The sequence below is a fragment of the Xenopus tropicalis genome, chromosome 2 (genome assembly GCF_000004195.4).
Source record: "Xenopus tropicalis strain Nigerian chromosome 2, UCB_Xtro_10.0, whole genome shotgun sequence".
In the NCBI taxonomy this organism is placed as follows: domain Eukaryota; kingdom Metazoa; phylum Chordata; class Amphibia; order Anura; family Pipidae; genus Xenopus; species Xenopus tropicalis.
Window position 1 is genome coordinate 143337832 of NC_030678.2, and position 15150 is coordinate 143352981.

Consider the following 15150-nt stretch of genomic DNA (forward strand, 5'->3'; position numbering starts at 1 on the left):
TCTAGCAAGTATAGGGGCAAAAGAAACACACAAAAAAAAAGAATAAAATCAATACAAGGTGTCAGAGGTAACACAATATTTAAAGAAAATATATCAGATTCAATTAATGATATAATAAAGGCTTTTAGCCATACTAGGATGTAGCTATGGCTGCTAGCTATCATTTCCATTCTTACCTGATCTGTAACGCTCATCTCTAGCTCCTCCGGATCTGGCTCGATGGTACTTAGAGGACGATTGCGCAGGAGCAGCAGGTGATCCAGTTGTTTGGTTCCGATTCTCTTTCTGTAGCGCTGGATCAACACCTGAAAGCAGAGATCCCAATGAAATGAATATACAGCAAGCAGACCCAAATACACATGATGATTTATATGTGGAATGAGTAAGATTTATTTACCATGGTATTCAATTAATCTTGCAGAATGTGGAACAGTTTGTTAAGTCTATGATTATTTTTTATTAATTGAGGGGCAGATTAATCAAAATGTGAGATAAGAGTTTTTCACTTTCTATTCATCCCTCTTGGATTTTTAGAAGCTTATTTATTAAATGGTGAACTCATACTTTCACCCACTGATAAATACACTTCGAAAAATCCCATAGGAATGAAGAGAACATGGGTGAGCTTTTATGTAAACTCACATTTTGATAAATCTGATCCTAAATTTTGTTATGCAGGCAAAATTAAAAGTTAATTTGAACTGTATGTATAGGTAGTCTGTTAGAGCTTTGCTTGTGTAAAGACTATGCACTTCCCCCCATATGTAATAAAAGGCATTAAGTTTGTTCAGTAGCAGTAACCCAAAGCTTTTTTAAAAAAGGTGCCCAGTAAATTACCTGGTGATTGGTTGCTATGGGTAACTGGGAAACAGAGAGCAAGAATAGGACATTCTATAAAGGCAACTTAAATGTCAAGTTATAATGGATTCCAGGGAAATGGGTTCAAAGGCCCGTGCTGTGAAGATGCTAAAGTGGCTGCTGTATGTTTATAATGGTAGATAGTCAGCCTGGACCTGCCAAAATTACTCCTGTGGAAAAATGCCTTGGCGCTCTTCATAAATTTGAGTATTTCCAAAGCAAAATTAAGCCCCAATTTAAACTTTTGGCAAAAATGCATCATATTTGACATTTCTCACTTAAAATATGCCCCATATGTGAACACTGCCTTGGCTGCTTCAGTCGAATAACCAATGATGTACAAATGGAAAATAAATAAATATATTTATTTTCCATTTGGGGGACTGCTGAACTGGTTAACCCAATAGCTACAGGTAAGAAGCTAAAAACAAACAACAAAGACCTTAAATCAAATAGTCAATAACCAGTTACACACTGTACTACATTATACCTGTCTATGACATACTAAAAAGTCAATGTTCCCTTTAAATAACCAGCAGATGTATATGTGTATGTATATATATATCTTTGCCTCTTACAGCAAGTACCAAGCAGTTCTGTGCTGTTTATAGTATATAGAGACATAGGCAGACAGTAGAGGAAAGTAATGGTGGGCACAAGCCCACCTAGCACAGTGTGACAGATTTTGCTACATGGGACATACAGTCATAGGAAACCATTATAGCCCACTGGCAGCCTACCCGTCATCATGCCAGGTTGTGGTTTGCCCATCATCTTATTCACTGACCTTTTGTGGTCACTTGGTTATCTGGCCGCTTGGAAAGCAACATTTTTCTTGGATTTTTCTGAAAATTCCCCACCAAGAGGAAGTTTTGGTCCCCCCCCGTACTATTTACGCCCCACAGCAAACGCACTTCCTTCCTTTCTAAGTAAGGTTAGTGAGCAGCACTGGGACATGTGCACATTTCATTACACAACAACCATACACTGCTCTGTGCCCATTAACCCCTCCCCTCCCCTGCTGCCCGACTTCTGCATCTCAATCCAACACACAAATATATAATATAAATACACATACTGACACACATACATAGATATACATGGCTATAGGGGACTTTTTCATAGTAAAAGATGCATGTAACTGCATAGTAAGATTACACACAATGTAAAACACAAGATTCTGCCAGAATATTTATATAGTTCATCCAACTGGTGTTTAACCCCCACCCCCTTTTATTACAATAAAATAAAACAATGTTTCCAAACCAATACAATAAAGCTTATTTATTAAGTGCAACCACAGTGGGGGTCAAATAACTTTTGCTACAGTTGTTGCACAAATCAGCAAAATTCATTAAAGAGACAGTATCCACCCCTTTTCAACTTGAGCTGGATAGGGCATGTGCTGAACATACTTTTTGCCTATTCTTTTAATTAGGAAAGGTCTATGATTTCTGTTATTTCTGGCACTAAACAAGAACAAAAGCAAATCCTGTCACTTTTGGCCAAAAAGGAACTGAAAAAAAATAATTACCAGTCCACAGAGAACCCCCTGATAATGAGCTGCTGCTTAGAGATAGGAGGGGTTTATTTAAAGGTAGATAGGGAGCCCTGAACATTAGTGACCCCCCTTAGCAGCTGATAGGGTAGTGTTAGTGACCCCCCTAGAGCAGCTGATAGGGTAGTGTTAGTGACCCCCCTAGAGCAGCTGATAGGGTAGTGTTAGTGACCCCTCTAGAGCAGTGGATAGGGTAGTGATTAGATTTTTTGGTTTTCAATTAAAATCATGGATGGCATTGTGTCTCAATGCCTTGGACGAGGTATGAAAACAGATACTTCACGAAAACTTAAGAGTGATCATCGCACTACTAAAGGTCCCCATACACGGGCCGATAGTAGCTGCCGATATCTGTCCCTTGGGCCAATTTGGCAGCTAATCGGCCCATGTAGGGGCAGAACCGAGGGGCCTGGCCGACCGATATCTGGCCTGAAATTGGCCAGATATTGATCGGGCAGGTTAGAAAATTCAGTCGGATCAGGGACCGCATCGGCTCGTTGATGCGGTCCCCGAACCGACTGCCCCATTGCCACCGACATAATGCGATCGTTTAGCCCCAGGGCCAAACGATCAAATTATTTTTTTCTTTACCTAAATGCTCCCCGATATCGCCCACCCGTAGGTGGGGATATCGGGTGAAGATCAGCTCGCTTGGCGACATCGCCAAGCGAGCGGATCTGCTCGTGTATGGGGACCTTAAGAGATTTGTGGCTGATTCAGAGCACAGACGTGTTTGTGCAGATAAAGGCACATTGAGGAAGATTTCTGCCAGAACCATGCATCGGATCAAGAGAGCAGCTGCTAAAATGCCATTACATAGCAGCAAACAGATATTTTAAGTTGCTGGTGCCTCTGGAGTCCCACGGACATCAAGGTGTAGAGTCCGCCAGAGTCTTGCAACTGTGCATAAACCTTCTTTTCGGCCACCATTAACCAATGCTCACAAGCAGAAACGGCTGCATTGGGCAGAGAAATGAACAGTCCTGTTCACTGATGAGTGCAGTGCAACCCTGGATGGCCCAGATGGATGGAGTAGTGGATGGTTGGTGGAAGTGCATCTTCCAACAAGGCTGCGGCATCAGCAAGGAGGTGGTGGAGTCATGTTTTGGGCCGGAATCATGGGAAGAGAGCTGATTGGCCCCTTAAGGGTCCCCGAAGGTGTAAAGATGACCTCTGCAACGTATGTGGAGTTTCTGACTGACCACTTTCTTCCCTGGTACAGAAGGAACAACTATGCTTTCCGTAATAAAATCATCTTCATGCATGACAATGCACCATCTCATGATGCAACGAATACCTCTGCATCAATGGCTGCTATGGGGATAAAAGGAGAGAAAGTCGTGGTGTGGCCTCCATCCTTCCCTCACCTCAATCCTATTGAGAACCTTTGGAGCATCCTCATGCAAAAGATCTATGAGGGTGGGAGGCACTTTACATCCAAACAGCAGCTCTGGGAGGCTATTCTGACATCTTGCAAACAAATTCAAGCAGAAACTGTCCAAAAAGTTTAATGGATGCAAGACTTGTGAAGCTGCTATTAAATAAGGAGTAACGTGACCTGTTAAAATGTTTAAAAAGTTAAAATGTTGTTAAGAGTTTGATTGAAATAGCTTTTGATTTCAGTAAATATGTTGCAAACACAACAAATGACAATTTTCAGTTCTTTACAACCTTTAAAGTGTTTTGAAACTTACTGTGCGTAATAATTTAGTTTATTTATTAAGTAATAAGTTTTTTATTTTTAAAAAAAATACTGTTATCATTAGGAGGTTTGTTCAATAACATTTGAATTGTACGCTTAATAGTTGATAACATGAGAATTATGCTGACTGTTATTTACATCAAATATTTTGGTAAATGAGAAAAATATCATTTGCGTAATAATTTGGAACAGGGTGTATTGTGCTCTAAGCTTAGTTCTCCTGTATGTACCCAGCAAGGAAAGGGTTGGTCTGGGGGCATCCAAGACCCCCAAGTGGCCCAACCCCTTACAGGGGAGTTATGGTTCCAATATGTGGGCAAATGAATCCAGGGCACTGCCTCAGACTGCTGTCACTAAAGCTCAGCTCTGCACTTCTCTCAGTGCTAAAGTGGCACAAAGTGTGGTTTTGGAGTGGGTCACCTCACTAGGTCAAATTAAAAAACTGGAACAATTGGTAAATCAAATGCCACACAGTGGGGATCTTGTTACCCATGTGATCATTAAAAGAAGAACTAAAGCTCAACAAGTAATACGTCAATGTTACATTATGTTTTAGGCTTCTGTGTCAGCCCAAGAGCACCACAGTAAAGCAGTGGAGATCTGTGCCATTATATTTTCATATTCCTTTCAGTACATTATGGGGAATGGCACACATGGAGATTTGTCGTCACCACTTACGCGGACACACGTTTCCTTTCTATTATTAATAACAATAATAACAACAACAACAATAATAATATAATGTATGCACACACCTATTTACTGTACAGTGCTGCAACATATGTTGCCACTTTATAAATATGTGTTAATAATAACAGTGATAATAATAATCATTTTAATTATAATACTGAACCCTTGTACTGGTATGGCAAGTTCCATATATAAATAGAGCTTTCTAGCAAGACTGAGTCGCTTTATAAGCGTCGCCATATAATCTGACCTGATCAGCAAAAGCAATCACTTAGTCTCCATATTTTTCCCATTTACATTTACCAGCCTATGTGAATACATCCTGAGCATTTTAGGGTGAAAAACCACTGCCACCCGCATTTTTGCACAGAATCCCTGGAAGTCGGTGGGAACCGCAAGAGGTAGTTGGGGGTTCATATTTATACCAACAGCGAATCCACTAAGTCTCGCATTTGCCTAAGGTCAGTCTATATATGGCCCATCTTTAGCCCCCCCCAAACAAAAAGTCACCCTCCACCTATGGCCTTTGAAACCTGACTGTTAACTGCATTTCTTCATGACTACACAAATCATCTGAGAATGGGACTCCTGACATTTACAGAATGTAGAAAACCTTGTGTTCCACAGTCAGTTGTTGCCTTAACTAATGTTTATAATTACAAACTTCAATTTAAAATGGCAGAACGTGAGACAAAGAAAATGTCAGAATGAGTTCAGAGATAAAGGTCCGTTGCACTTGCTAATAGAACCCGGGCTCATTATATCCGAGGGAGGGAGCTGAGGGGCTGAAGGCCAATACAGCGGATACTGAATAACCACTGATCAGATTCTGTGTTTCCCTCTCTCTGCCAGAACAATTACTAAGGAAGAGATAACCGTAAGTAGATGTCTTTATTTTCCCTTTAACGCTGTAACAATGATATAGATATTTGAGCCAGCAATAATAATACACACCCTTAGGCATGGTGATTTTGATGCTGCCTTTGCTACACTTCACTACATATTCCACATGGTATTGCTTGTCTTGTGTTGTGTTGTTGCTAATTCTAATGGTGACCATACACGTTACAATTATGATCTTTCCAATGGTCACAGGAAAGATTGTTCGTAGACTACACTAACAGTCAGAGCTGAATTTTCAGATATGAAGGTAAAAACAAAAACATTTAACCCCGATCGTCAAGACAACCAATATTTCAGGCCTTTGCCGATATCAGTTGCCTCGTCTCCTTCCTTTCCCTCACCCAGCCGGCCCATTTCTCTGCCCCTTACGTCATAGCCCTGCTCCCAAATAATGTCACATTCTGCCTCCCAACCAGAAGGCCGGCATTAGTCACAGAAAAAGGTGGCAACCCTATCCAAAGCCTGCAGTGATAACATCTGCTGATTATGGAATACAAAACACTGGCAATATATGCACCCTGAAATCTTTTGTTGGCATCCACTGAGTCACAGCAGATTCTTGCATGACTACTAGCAGAAGCCAAGGGAATTCCCATCCCATGGAGGGATCTGGCTTTAATCCAGACATTACACGCTAAGCATATTTTATTGGACAGGGATTCTTAACCTTTTGGGTACCCAAAAATAAGCCCTGGATGTGGGCCCTCCTGCTGCTGCTGCTAAAGTGAACCTGGGAAATCAACAATAGTGGCAACGATTTGATAAAATTCCATGGGGATGAGCAATTTCTCAAAGTAAGACATGAAATCTAACCACCAAAAACTTCAAAATTTCAGTAGGAAAGGGAGTTTTTCAAGATATTTTAAACTTAACATATAGCACTTCTTCAAAATGATCCAAATAAAACAATGAAAAAGTAATGTTTGCTTCTGAAAAGTGCTGATGCAGAGAAAACCCAACCCAGACAGGATCAAATCTTGTTTCCTTGTAGGTCAGGCAAGGACGCTAGAAAGAGGTGGAACAGATTTTTTCTAAACAAGAGAAAAGAATTAGCCATGCATGGATTACACGAAGGACAATTCAGGTCAGTGATTTCCAAGGGTACTACAGGGACAAACATGGCTCTTCAGGGTTACTGGCCCTAGGCTTGTTTCCTATGACAACCTAAAAACTAAAATATGTTAAAAATGATGTGGATGTACCTAACACTGGAAAAAATGAGTTGTATTTCAATGTAGAGGTGAATAAGCAGCTTTTTGATTGGTTGGGGGGGGGGGGATTGCACAGGGCAGTTTTGATATGCCAGGGTACTAGGAATGCCATCCTTGTAAAAGTCCTTACACAATTGGGGGTTACCAACGTATTTACAGCTGGTAAACAATTACAATTGCGCAAACACACACACACTTTGGGTGTGTTCACACACAAAATTGGGGTTTATTCTCTTTTTTTACTAAAGCAAATATTACACAATTATGTCACTTATTTATTATTGTATTGACCCCTGTTTGTTCTGTAAATATATTTTTCAGATGTACAGTGCTGCATGCTCAGGTGTGGCTATATAAATTCAGTAAAAACTAAATTTTACACACCCTGATTTGAAGTTTTCCACCATTTTACACTATTTTTTGTGGTCTCACAAATATGTTATACATTATGCATTCCTTGATTTTACACCATTTTTTGCTGGTGCTCTGAAAAATGTAAAAACGGGGGTCTACTGTCAAAATCTTCTTAGAAGGCTTACTATTTCCACTCTTCTGTATTCATTGCAACACACAGATTGATCACAAGGTGGCAGAATGATTATTGTATTGTCTCTGTAGTTGACCATAAAAGCAACGTTAGTCAATGGAACTTTAACTCAGAATGCACTCATTGCAGATAGAGTAAGTGTAGCGTGTAGCGCAGGATGGGAACGCTCATTTACATTTAGCCTCTAGTCAATCAACCTCCAGCCTCCCCGGCTGTATAGCAATAAGGGATGACTGACTGCCTTTCCAACAGTGTAACAGTAACACACACACACTAGCCTGAACTCTTGCTGTTCCATTACCCACACATACACTGGCAAGGCCTGGATTTTCATTATCCAACAGAAGTGTTATGTCTCTGTCTTTCCTTTCTATAAAGCTCTTAGTTTTTACTATATTTAGCCAATGTTTATTTCCTCCTACATGAGAGTAGGGAGAAAGCCTGCTACACATCACCAAGCACCCTTATGAAAGGGAAAGCTGGCATTCACACAGTACAGCCCCGGGCAATGCTTAGAGTTGCCCCCTGGTCAGTATTTTACCAGCCTGGCTGGTAAAAATGATGCTTTATGCCAATGTTATTAAAAGGGAAAAAATATAAAAATATAGCAAGGCCGGTGTGTTCTTCCAGAAAAGGTGGCAACCCCAGCAATGCTAGGTGGAAGGTTCTGGGGTAGGAAAGACAGTGGTCAATAGCAAGAAGTGATGGCAGCAGTGCAAGGCACACAGAGGAGATGCTCGGCAGATGAATGGCTACTGTGCAGTTTAGCTCCAAGCCAAGCTGATGGGGCATTTGTGTGTCTCACAGAATTGATGTGATCAGGGCAGGAGCAATAAGCAGGTGAAATTCACATTAAAGAATGTGCATAATAGATTTATCTTGTTTAGGTGTAGCTCCTTAGAAAAAAAAAATTATGCCTGCTACACCAGGCATGGAGTTGGTCACTCTGCAAACAGAAGGCTACTAAAATGCTTCATATCACAGTAGAACAGGTAGTTAAATTAAAGAGTTTTGCTTTTATCAAAAAATACAAAAAGCACACATGTATGAGGGTCATTTATCAACACTGGGCGAATATCCCTCGTGGACAGTAACCCATAGCAACCAAATTGTTGCATTCATTGTTCTACCAGTAGCCAATCACTGACTGGTTGCTATGGGTTACTGCCCACAGGCAAATTTGCCCAATGTTGGTAAATGAAAGCCACAGACCAATGGGCCCTCTCTCAGCATTTGGAAAGCTATACAAATGTGACTGCCTGCACAGACAACCCATCTGCTTGAGCTTAGAGCAATGTCTCCCAAATGTTACTGCCTGCAAATAGAATCCATTTGGTTATGTTAAGAGGAATGTCTCCCACATGTAACTGAAGGAAAAACTCTACTGTAGGAGAGGAAAAGCCACAATGGCCACCAAGGGAGCCCCAGAGACATCATTTGTGATATTACATCAGCCTTGGAAACTGGCTGCATAGTTTCAGGGATGCCTGCTATACCCTTCGCGAGGTACTGGAAGGTGAGAAACTAGGTGTAACCTGTGCTCCAGGGACCCGTAGGGTGCTACTTTCGTTTCACTCTGGGTAACTTTTCTTGTTTATCTCAGGTCTGTATAACTGTAACATAATACACAAACTACTAATTACAATAGTAAGCTCTGATTCAGCATTTTGTACTTTATGTGCATGATAGTGGTGCAGGATTCCATTAGTTTCCCTGCAGAGCACTGTAAGGGCAATAACACACAGAGCTACTTAGTAGCAGCTACTTGTCATGGCTACTACATGCCAGAAAATACCCTGCCATAGACAATACTGAGAATTGTTTCTGATAAAAGACATGTAGAGACAATTATTAGTAAATGATTAGCATTATCTATTTCTGTAGCCATGACAAGTAGCTGCTACTAGTAGCTCCGTCTGTCTTTACACTTAGGCTAATGTCCCACGGGGAGATTAGCTGCCAGGAATAAATCCCTGCTAACAGGGGCCATTAATCTCCCCAAAAAGCCTTTCCAACAGCAATAAAAGGAATTGCTGGAGGACAGGCCTATGCATCGGTTCGGCTTTCCAAAGTTGCAAAAGGTTTCCTCCTCCAGGCAAGTTTCCACATCTGAAAGCCAAAGCAACACATAGGCCTTTCCATTTCCATCCTATAACTATGGGCCCACCTCTGCCCTACCTATAACCCTGCCCCTGTCTGGCCATTATACCCCCATTTACTGGCCCCCATTTTCCTTTCCCTCACCCAGCCGGCCCATTTCTCTGCCCCTTACGTCATAGCCCTGCCCCCAAATAATGTCACATTCTGCCTCCCAACCAGAAGGCTGGCATTAGTCACAGAAAAAGGTGGCAACCATATCCAAAGCCTGCAGTGATAACATCTGCTGTTAATGGAATACAAAACACTGGCAATATATGCACCCTGAAATCTTTTGTTGGCATCCACTGAGTCACAGCAGATTCTTGCATGACTACTAGCAGAAGCCAAGGGAATTCCCATCCCATGGAGGGATCTGGCTTTCATCCAGACATTACACGCTAAGCATATTTTATTGGACAGGGATTCTTAACCTTGTGGGTACCCAAAAATAAGCCTTGGATGTGGGTCCTCGTGCTGCTTCTGCTAAAGTGAACCAGGGAAATCAACAATAGTAGCAACGATTTGATAAAATTCCATGGGGATGAGCAATTTCTCAAAGTAAGACATGAAATCTAATCTAATCTACACATCGATTCGGCATTTCGAAGTCGCACGAGGTTTCCTCCTCCAGGCAAGTTTCCACATCTGAAAGCCAAAGCAACGCATAGGCCTTTCCACCGCCTTTTCCTTTTATTGTTGGTGGAAAGGCTATATGGGGAGACTAGTCACCAGGGGTAGTAGACATTTATAGTGGGCAACTACTCTCCCCGTGGGACATTACCCTAAGGCTGTACAAGCTGGCCTTCTAGCCATTTATCTGTCTATATCAATGTACACAAGGCAAGAGCCTCAGCAACAAGCAGTTACACCCTATCATACAGTCAAACAAGTCCAAAAGACATTGCTTCTATTACAGGGCATAAATCATTTCTCCACAGCCACATTTATACAGCCTTGGACCTGACCCAAATCATCCTTTTATTTCTTTCTTTCTTTTTTTTCCTCTTAATTAAAAAAATCTGGTCTGTGTCAAGGGAACCCTTATTCTACAGATGTTTTCTTCAGAAATAGAAACACCATTCTCAGGGTTAACTGCTATAAAGTCAACTGCCCCCTTCCCTTACTCCCTGTGGGAGGTGCACTAAGAGGTGAAAAAGCTTCTCTAAAGTATAAATATAAATATGAAAGCTCAGCCAAGTCCTAGTCCTGTTCCTGCCTCCTTTATCTACTGAACAGGAACAGCCTTTATACTAGCAAAGTTATGGAAATGTTGTATCAATTAGACCATGTTTCCCATTGCTCAAAAAGCTTCTGCATCCCCCAAAATCAGTTTACCCCAAAAAGGTTAGGTTTACTCCACTCACAAGATTAGGCATTCTCTCTTTTGACCCCCAACATACCCTCACTCCCAAGCACAAGTTCTCTGACGTGTCTATTATTCGCAGGGAGACTACTAAACTATATTGCTGGAATCAGCGGCCCACTAGAGATATTGCCCATTCTGAGTAAAAAAGATAATTTAGCCTTGGAGTAAAGAAAAACTGTACCACTGATGTGCATTATCTGACTCCCCATGGTATGGGGGAATTTGGAGATGGCCATCTCCATAGTTTTCCCAAGGGTTCCTCTTCTGTTGCACTCCCCGTTGGATAAACATATTCAATTTGATGACCAAGATGGCACATCAACTAGATTTGCTCAAACCAGAAATCTCTCTTCCAGGCTGAAATGCAGACAATATTATACCTGAATTGCATCTTGTCATAACCCACCTTGTGGCTGAAACTACAACTGCGCACTTAGCAACCACTAGGAGAACAGCATACCTCCACATCACCAGGAAATCAGTGCGACCGTCTTTCAAATTATTACTATGTTGGCTGCTTCCCAAGTAATCTGGAAACATTTACAAAAAGATGGCATCTATGGACTCTAATGGCTCTTTGATAACTGGCCATTTTTAAGCACAATTATAAAACATCTAATATACTACTTCTATAACATTACAAGATATTGCAGCCAAAATAGATTCCCATACGCTTCATTTTTTCTTCCTTCATTAACTTTCTTTTGTTTCTATCTCCTCTCTTTTTTTCTCTCAAAACAGATTTTTAATTATAGAAAAAAAAACAACAAAAAAATTAAGTCTTGTTGTTTAACTTAAACCTTTACTAAAATAAAACCCCACAGCCACAGACCTTTCCCAGAGGCTATTATCCTACTGCTACTATAGGCACCATCTCTCCCTACTATACCTGCTATCCCACAGTCACAGTCCCTTCCCAGAGGCTATTATCCCCACTGCTACTATAGGCACCATCTCTCCCTACTATACCTGCTATCCCACAGTCACAGTCCCTTCCCAGAGGCTATTATCCCCCCACTGTTAATATAGGCACCATCTCTCCCTACTATACCTGCTATCCCACAGTCACAGTCACTTCCCAGAGGCTATTATCCCCCCCACTGCTACTATAGGCACCATCTCTCCCTACTATACCTGCTATTCCACAGCCACAGTCCCCTCCCAGAGGCTATTATCCCCCCACTGCTACTATAGGCACCATCTCTCCCTACTATACCTGCTATCCCACAGCCACAGTCCCTTCCCAGAGGCTATTATCCCCCCACTGCTACTATAGGCACCATCTCTCCCTACTATACCTGCTATCTCACAGCCACAGTCCCTTCCCAGAGGTTATTATCCCACTGCTACTATAGGCACCATCTCTCCCTACTATACCTGCTATCCCACAGCCACAGTCCCTTCCCAGAGCTATTATCCCCACTGCTACTATAGGCACCATCTCTCCCTACTATACCTGCTATCCCACAGCCACAGTCTATTCCTAGAGGCTATTATCCCACTGCTACTCTAGGCACCATCTCTCCCTACTATACCTGCTATCCCACAGCCACAGTCCCTTCCCAGAGGCTATTATCCCACTGCTACTATAGGCACCATCTCTCCCTACTATACCTGCTATCCCACAGCCCCAGTCCCTTCCCAGAGGCTATTATCCCCACTGCTACTATAGGCACCATCTCTCCCTACTATACCTGCTATCCCACAGCCACAGTCCCTTCCCAGAGCTATTATCCCCACTGCTACTATAGGCACCATCTCTCCCTACTATACCTGCTATCCCACAGCCACAGTCCCTTCCCAGAGCTATTATCCCCACTGCTACTATAGGCACCATCTCTCCCTACTATACTTGCTATCCCACAGCCACAGTCCCTTCCCAGAGGCTATTATCCCACTGCTACTATAGGCACCATCTCTCCCTACTATACCTGCTATCCCACAGCCACAGTCCCTTCCCAGAGGCTATTATCCCACTGCTACTATAGGCACCATCTCTCCCTACTATACCTGCTATCCCACAGCCACAGACCCTTCCCAGAGACTATTCCCACTATTACTATAGGCACCACTTCTACTATAATAAAGACTAGAGCATCATATGAATTTGTAAACCATACTGTGAAATAGCAGACATTATAATATATTTTACAATCTGCCTAGCTTTGGAAATGTAAGCCAAGCAAGAGAACTCACCAGGGAATAAGAACGTATTAGTTGAAGTATTTACAGAAAGGGATTTAGGGAGATTTGGAGCTATCAAGCGATTATCACAATGTTGATGTGCAATTACAGCTCTAATTTTAGTTAGGGAAGGTTGCCTACTAAACTCACAGGAAATAGAATAAAGTTCCCCACCAAAAAGCAGATGTGACAGCAGCAAATCCAAGGAAGAAGCTCAAGTCTATTAGTCAGTCCCTGGAGGTGTGTAGCCTTCTGCTGTAATTAACCCTCACTTACAGGAAAAAAACAGAGCCAGATCAACTGCTTATAAAGAGAGGCTTAAGAAATACAATGAAATGTAATTACAGACACACTAACCTAAGGCTATAACAGATACAAGCAATGCTTTCTAGCTGCCCAACTAAGAGCTTAAAGGGATATAAACACAAAAAATGAATTGATGTAAACTTACTCAGGGCTCTTCTCTAAACCTTTGCGATTTACACTCATTTTCTGTTATTACTTAACTCTATTAGAGTCGCTGACGCTCTAGGCCTTGAAAAAGAGCTGTTAAACTAAAGTCTGCCTCGCAAAAACTTTCTGGTAACATCTTAGTAACCACTTCAAATAGAATATTAATATAAATGACAAGAGTGCCCAATGGACAACTCTAAATAACTTTACTGGACTTAAGGAGTCCACTGTTTGAAATGTCTAGCCTAAATTGGGGGTATGCCTATGATTAAGGGCGGATGTGCCCAAAACAAGTTAGGTGTCCGATGCTGCTGCCTGTTTTTATACTATCCCAATAAACATTTATTCTTTTTAACTTAATTTTTGAAGTACAGAGACCTTATTTTCCTTTTTTTTTTTTTAAAAAAAAAACAAAAAATTGTGAGAAAATGATACAAAAATGTATTGCAGGATTTATATCTAAAGATGGCCATACACAAGCCATACCTCAGGTAAAAGATTTAAAAATCATCATCACGGTGAGGACCAATCAGCTGGGCTACATTCTGTCAATGCGATTTGATCGTCTATTGGCCATATCCGGGTTGGCATATTGGGGAAATGAGCGGATTAGCATATGGTCCTCTTTAGATGTATGTCTGTGATGGAAAAGACAACTAAAGGCGTGCAAACATGGGCAGATTTAAGCTACCAGTTCAGCCCTTTACACTGATTTGGCATCTTATCTGCTTATGTATGAGTCCCTCTAAAGCTGGCCATACACGCACCAAAAATAATGCATGAAACCTCGTTTCGTATGATATTTGGTGGGTGTGTGGCAGCTCGATGAGGCGACCAATATCGCAAAAGGCTGCGGATATCGGTCAACTCGTCGATCAGCCCGGTTAAAAGATTTTGATTGGGCGCCTATTGTTTCTAGCTCCATATCTGATGATTCAGCCCTGAACGTCAGTGGAGGGTGGTATGGTCGCACGAAAGATCAAAATTGCTACGTGTGTGGCCACCTTAAGAGGCCTACCCAAGTGATATCTGGCCAAAGATTTGCCAGATGTTGATCAGACAGGTTTGATGTTCCTGCCTGTCCTCATACTAGCAGTCATTATCCCTGCCATTGTGAGCTGACTGTTTGGCTCTAGGGCCAAATGATCTGATCAGCCCGATATCAACCATCTTAGGTGAGCATACTGGGGAAAGATCCATTTGTTTGCTGACCTTGCCAAATAAATGGATCTAATAATGTATGGCCGGTTTAAAATAAAGAGCTGCCATAGTAACAAGAGATATGACGTGAGTCTTGCTTATCTTTATATGTGTGGATAGGTGTGGAGCTGCCATACAATTACAAATCTTGAGCTATAAATAGATGGCAAGATAAGAATCCCTTTGTAACTTGAAAATGGCCTAAATTGGCTATCACATAATGTTTTTCGACAAAATGAACATTATCATAAAATTATCATACACTGCCTGCCTTTGGTTAAATAAGTAAGTGGTCTGAATAAAAACATAAATGATTTATTTCAGTAGCTCTCTGGCCAA

General features: G+C 41.6%; 1 protein-coding gene across 3 annotated transcripts in view; it reads right to left on the reverse strand.

The window, feature by feature from the left end:
* Positions 1 to 15150, reverse strand: part of dip2b (disco interacting protein 2 homolog B) — a 112222-nt gene that overhangs the window by 41381 nt on the left and 55691 nt on the right. For all 3 annotated transcript variants that reach the window (XM_002933708.5, XM_018091708.2, XM_004911909.4), the window contains one exon: positions 177 to 305. In XM_002933708.5, the coding sequence (XP_002933754.2) occupies positions 177 to 305 (129 nt within the window). The remainder of the gene's footprint in view (positions 1 to 176; positions 306 to 15150) is intronic.